This window comes from Dama dama, unplaced genomic scaffold (assembly GCF_033118175.1).
Source record: "Dama dama isolate Ldn47 unplaced genomic scaffold, ASM3311817v1 ptg000254c, whole genome shotgun sequence".
NCBI lineage: Eukaryota > Metazoa > Chordata > Mammalia > Artiodactyla > Cervidae > Dama > Dama dama.
The window spans coordinates 36,744-42,500 of NW_026871036.1; the positions used below are offsets into that span (position 1 = coordinate 36,744).

The window sequence follows — 5,757 nt, forward strand, 5'->3', positions numbered from 1 at the left end:
TGTGTGTGTGTGTGTGTGTGTGTGTGTGTGTGTGTGTGCATGCGCGTGCGCACACGCGCACCTGAATAGATACAGGTGTAGGCACACAGACAGAGAGTTCTATCATTCTGTTTGTACGGATGTCTACCTAGGTATAGGTGTCGATACCACACATACACACGCGCATATCTTCTTGGTCCCCGCCGTAGGCACTCCGTGGAGTTGCCGGGTTGGGTCGGATGGGGAATCTTTGGTGGAGTGTCCTGAGGGATCCCAGGACTCGTTTCCCTAGTGATGGGGTTTCTCTCTCTGTGAGGTGCCAGGTGATGAGCTCTGATATCTCTGAGTCCGTCAACACTTTTCTCAGCTGCAGGAAAGACGCATTCCATCGATCAGGAGCCACTGTCTTTTGATGTTTCAAACTTGCTGTCGCGATTGCGAGTCCAGCTCCTGGGCCTTTCCCCTCCAAGTTATCGTTGTCCAGATAAACGCCCCGGGGTGCTTCCGTGAGCCCGCCCCCACCCCCAGCAGCCCCAGCCCAGCCCAGCCCCGCCATTGATTTGTTTTCTACCTTGTGCTTCTGAGTGTCTGTCTGTTCTACCTTTATTTTGAATGAAGGTGTCTGTTCGGGCCTCCTGCCGACTTCGCTCATCGGGGATTGTTTCTCTTTTGGAGGTTCAGTTGTCTGACGCCTATATGTATACACACACGCGCGCACGTAGACATCTACGCAGACACATGCGTATGTATGCACATAGGCACATGTACGCTGACTAATACGTACGTGTATGTATACATACGCGCGTATGCATATGCGTATACGCGTGTGTGTGCATCTATGCACATCAATCTGTGTATATGCACTCTATACACACACTTGCAACTGTACCTACGTATATGCGTGTATGTTCACTTACACATACATGTGTGTATATGTATACACATATACAGCCGTACGTCTGTGTGGACGTATATACGCTACATGTAGACGTCTAGGTATGCGTACATATGTATGCATACGCGTGTACACACACGTGTGCATATACACAGGCGGATATGTGTGCATATGTAAGCATGCACGTACGTGTCCGCACATGCGTACACACACACACACCTGTGCGTATACATCACACGCACACACACGCACACACACGTGTGCATCTATATGCGTTTACACGCCCGTGTTTATTTCAATGTAGGTGTGTATATCTATGTATAGGCACATATGAGCATGTGTATTCATGCGCGTGCATATCCGTGTACGTATGTGTATAGATGCCTGTGCATACGTATATACACGCAAGCATACATGCACACTTTAAATGCCTAGGCATATACGTGCACGCACAGACACATGCGTGTACGTGAGCATGCATGCCCTTCGTACGTACTTGTTTATACGCATGTGTGCACGTATATATAGATGCGAATATGTGTCCGTATACATATGTACATGCGTATATGCACATGTGCGCGCGCTCTCTCTCTCTCTCTCTCTACCTCTCCGTTTCTCTCTCTCTCTCTGTCTCTCTCTCTGTCTGTCTCTCTCTCTCTCTCTGCCTCTCTCTCTCCCCCTCCCTCCCTCCCTCCCTCCCTCCCTCCCTCCCTCTGACTTTTAAGCTGCCAGAGCAGTTCCACGACTTGCCTTTCCTGCCTGGTGGTTTTGTTTCATTTGGTTTCGGTTCTACTTCAAAAAGTTATGCATTCATTGACTTGGCTGTTGTCATGGAATCCGGGGCTTATTTAGTGGATCCCTATTGACTCGGTCCTCCCCACCACGCCCCTCAACCCCACCCCCGCAGCCCTGCCACCCCAGACCGCCCGGCCGCCCGCCTTTCCGGTGTTTGTGGCCAGTGATCTTGAAATCCACGTTCTCCTGACCTCAAGTGCACTTTCCCCACCCACCCGCGCTTGCTTGTGTTTGTTGTCTTTGGACTTGGTCACGGTCTCTACCCAGGTTGAGTTTTGTTTTCTCTTGTTGGGGGTCCGAGTGTCTCCTTCGTTTCCTTTCTTGCTCCTGGGCTTGCGTGTCTGTGTCTGTGTCTGCTTTCGAAAGTCCTGCTTTGTTCTCCGAGCAGCGCTTGCCTGGTTTCACTTTGCCGGTCGGTCCCTCCCTCCTCCCCTCCGTCCCTCCGTCCCTCCGTCCCTCCCTCCCTCCCTCCCTCCCTCTCTCTCTCACTCCCTCTTTTGGGGGGAGGGGGTCCGGGGGAGCCCGGGATGTCACTGGTGCCCCTCTCTCGGCCCCCGAGCCCCCGCCGCCGGCGTCTCCGTGGAATGTCCCCCCACCACCCTGGAATCACGTGGGCGGGGGAGCGCGTCTCCTTCGGGGCAGCCTCCTGAGGAGATAGTTCCCCGCTCCTCTCCCTTCCTCTGCGGCCGGGGTCGCGTCGCGTCGCGTGGCTCGGAGGCGGAGGAGGCTCCGGCCCGAGCTCGGGCGTTTGGGCGGCCGGCGCGATGGCTCCTCGGCGGCCGGCGACAGCGACCCGTCCTCGGGACGGTCGAGCCGGTTGTCAGGAGCCACCTGGCGGCCGCTTTTATATTGTCCCTCCCCTCCGGAGCTTCGGCGAGACCTGCAGGAGGATTGTGACTCAGCCGCCGGGCCCGAGGCAGTGCTCTCAGAGACCGGCTATGCTGGCGGTGACAGTCCCGGTGACACCGAGGCCTAGGGACGTCCTGCTGTCGCCGGAGATTGGTTCTCTAGGTTTCTGGGGAGGGTGACCGTCGCGGCGCTCCAGATCCGGGCTCTGGGGCGGCCTGGTCGGGTCGACCAGCATCTCCCCGTGCCCCTCCGGCCGTGGAGACGGACCGGCCGGGCCCTACCTGGGCCGGACCGCCGAGGTGGGCAGGGAGAGGGTCTTCCCTGCCCGGAGCGCCTGGACTCGGACTCGGCGGTCCTGCCTCCTCCCGGGTCGCCCTCAGGAGCGTTTGCTTCGCCCTCGGCCCCGCTCCGGAGGTGGGGACCGGCCCGGACTGTGGCGTGGAGGTCGGCGGAGGGCGCGGCTGGGTCCGGGCCCTCGGGTTCTCTCTGACCGAGGTGTTTTCCGCGTCGCACTCCGGAGGTGGGGACCCGCCCGCCGGAGTCGTGAGGGGTGACCCGGAGAGGACGGCCGGCGCGGGCGCGTGTGCGGTCCCCCGGTGGGGTCCGGTCGCCTGAGGCGTCTCCCGGCACGCATGCCTTTTCTTTTCTCCAAGTCCCGATAGGTCCGGAGACGTGGATGGACCGGGCCCTGCTTCCGCGGGTGGCCGGGGAGGGCGCGCTCGACCCTTCAGCGTGCCCTCGTGGGTCTCGGTCGTCGGACGCGACTTTTTCTCACCCCTCCCCAACTCCCTGAATCCCGGTCAGTCAGGAGGTGGGTGGGGACCGGCTCGAGCCGTCCTGGGTGCCCTGTGTAGGACGGTCTGGGCCCCGGGCGTGGGCCCTGGTCGGGGCCCGCTCGTCTTGTTGGAGGCGCCCCGCTGACGGTTCTTTCTTCTTTTTTCTTTATGCACATCGAAGTCAAATCCCCGTTCGGAGACTCGGACGGACCGGTACGCCTACCCGTGTGGGCGAAGCGGGGAGGGAGTCTCCGGCCAGCTCCCTCTCCCTTGGCGTCCGCGCCCCGACTTTTGCCACCACGCGGCCCCCTCCCCTCCCCCTCCCCCCCCCAAGTCGACCAGATGGCCCCCGAGAGCTCCAGGCCTGGTGTTCATGGGGTAGTGCTGGGGACAGGTGGCCGGGTCAAGGTTCCGGGGTCCCTCCTTGCGAGTTGTAGATGGGCCCCGCTGTCGTCTGCTGTCATTTTGTCGCCCAAAATAGGTATTTTTTGCCACCAGGTAAGTGCTGACACGGTCTCCTTTGGTGTCTGCCACCGAGGACTTTGGGTCTCTGGATGCACGCGGGGCTCTGGGCCTGTGGGCCGCCAGCTGGCGCCTGGTTCGGCCTTTGCTGCTGGAGCCGCCCGCCTGGGCCTGTGCGCCAGCTCTCCTGTGTGGTGTTGTCTGGCCGACCCAGCTCGTGGTGCCGCCTCTGGGCGACCCGAGGGCGGTGGGGCAAGGCGGTGTGGGTCTTTGGCCCTGCGCTCCCCGCTGCGGGCACCCGGTGGTGGCTGGGACGACCCCAGCCCTGTAGGCTCCGTGCCACGTGTCAGGTGTTCTCCTCCTGGGGTCGTTGGCCGCCCTCGCCTGAGGTGTGAGGTTGTGGGCAGGGACGGGGGGGAGGTTGCCGGTGAGGTTTAAAGCGGGCCCCTCTGGTGACTGTCCTCGCCTGTGCCTTCTCCCTGCCTTCTCCCCCCCCCCCCCCACCCTCCACCTTGACTCAACTGATTGATGTGGTGTGGTCGTGCTCTCCCGGGCCGGGCCTAAGCCGTGCCGGACGAGGGACGGGCGTTCCCAGTGAACGTGTCCGCTCTTCTCGGTCTGTCCGCGGGGCCCCTCGCCTGTCTTTCCCCCTTGCCCGTCGGGCAGGGTGAGGAAGGCAGGGGTTGGGGTGTGGCCTCCGGCCCTGACCTTCGGTCTCCCGTCCCCCGCCTTGGGGTGCCTAGTGGGGGCCGTTGGGCTTTGGACACAGCAGATGCGCTTGCTTCGCCTTCCTGGCGTGCTCCCTGCGAGCGGCCCTCCCTGTGGTGGGGAGGGCTGTGCCGCTGCCATGCCGCGCGCCCCCCGCATGGGTGTGTGAGCATGCCTCGTTGGACCCTCGGTGGTGCCCCTGGAGTGCTCCAGGTCGTCCCTCAGGTGCCTGAGGCCGAGTGGTGGTGTCGTTTTCCCTTAACCCTGTGTCCTCCTCGGGTCCCCGCCACGGTGGTGTGCGTGTGTCCCATGGGGGGGGGTCGAGACGGTAAGAGAAGCATTGTGCGCTCCCCTCGTTGTGGCGGCTGACGGGTGAGGCCTTGCCAGGGGGCCCTGACCCGCGCACACGCTCCTGTGTGGTGGCCCGCTTACCTATGCCGCAGACCCCTCCCGCCCAGTTGAGTGGCGGCTCCTGGTGTGCCTCCGTGGGCCCGAAGGAGAGACGATTGGGTGAGGGACGGTGCACCCTCGGTGAGAAAGCCTTCTCTAGCGATCCGAGAGGGAGCCTTGGGGTACCGGACCCCCCAGCTGCTGCCCCTCCCGAGTGTGCAGTGGCCACCGTGGCGACTGCCAGAGCACGTGGGCAGAAAACCCCCCCCCTCCCCTCTGTGGGGAAGGGGTGTGATGGGTGCGCCGGCCCCGCGGTGGGGCCGTGTGCTGCTTTTGTTGCCTACTGCGGCCCGCGCCTCCCCCCTCTGAGTTGGGGGAGGGTCCCGCCGGGCCCCGCCGGGTGTTCGGCGGGTGGGGGGCCGTGCGTGTGCTGTGTGCGCGCAGCCGGCCCCGTGGTGTGAGCCCAGGGGGAAGGCGGGGGGGTTGGGGTGCGACTGCCTGGTCGGCCCCGGCTCCCCCAGCCCCGCAGCCGTGGTGAGGAGGAGCCTGTCGTGCCCGCCCTTGCCCCTGAGCCGCAGCCGGTGGCGGTGTGGTGGGCCCCCGGTCTGGGCCGCCCTCGCTCGAGAGTGTGTCCCCAGGATGTTGAGCCTCGGGGTCAGACTTAGACGGAAGACGGATCTGTTGAGGATGGATGGATGGATGGAGGAAGGTGGGTGGACGGCACGCCGGCCCTGGCGGCGGGGCTGGGGTGTGGGGCCCGCTCCAGGGATGGCCAGGAGCGGCCGGCGTCCCAGGCGTTGTGGGACCGCCCTCGTGTGTGGGTGGCGGTGGGATCCCGCGCTGGTTTCCCTGGTGGCCCGGCTGTGTCCTGGTGTTTTCTGGTCTCCGGGCGGCGCCCTCGCC

The 5,757-nt window shown here is 63.2% G+C and overlaps 1 protein-coding gene across 1 annotated transcript in view; it reads right to left on the minus strand.

Moving 5' to 3' along the window:
- Positions 1-3,318: 3,318 nt before the first annotated feature.
- The window catches only part of LOC133053761 (collagen alpha-1(I) chain-like), a 3,854-nt gene continuing 1,415 nt past the window's right edge, over positions 3,319-5,757 (minus strand). Inside the window, exons 2-5 of the mRNA XM_061138264.1 lie at positions 5,199-5,757; positions 4,863-5,091; positions 3,634-4,693; positions 3,319-3,513 (exon numbers count right to left, since the gene is read on the minus strand). The exon at positions 5,199-5,757 is cut by the window's right edge and continues 378 nt beyond it. Coding sequence (XP_060994247.1) covers positions 3,319-3,513; positions 3,634-4,693; positions 4,863-5,091; positions 5,199-5,757 — 2,043 coding nt within the window. The remainder of the gene's footprint in view (positions 3,514-3,633; positions 4,694-4,862; positions 5,092-5,198) is intronic.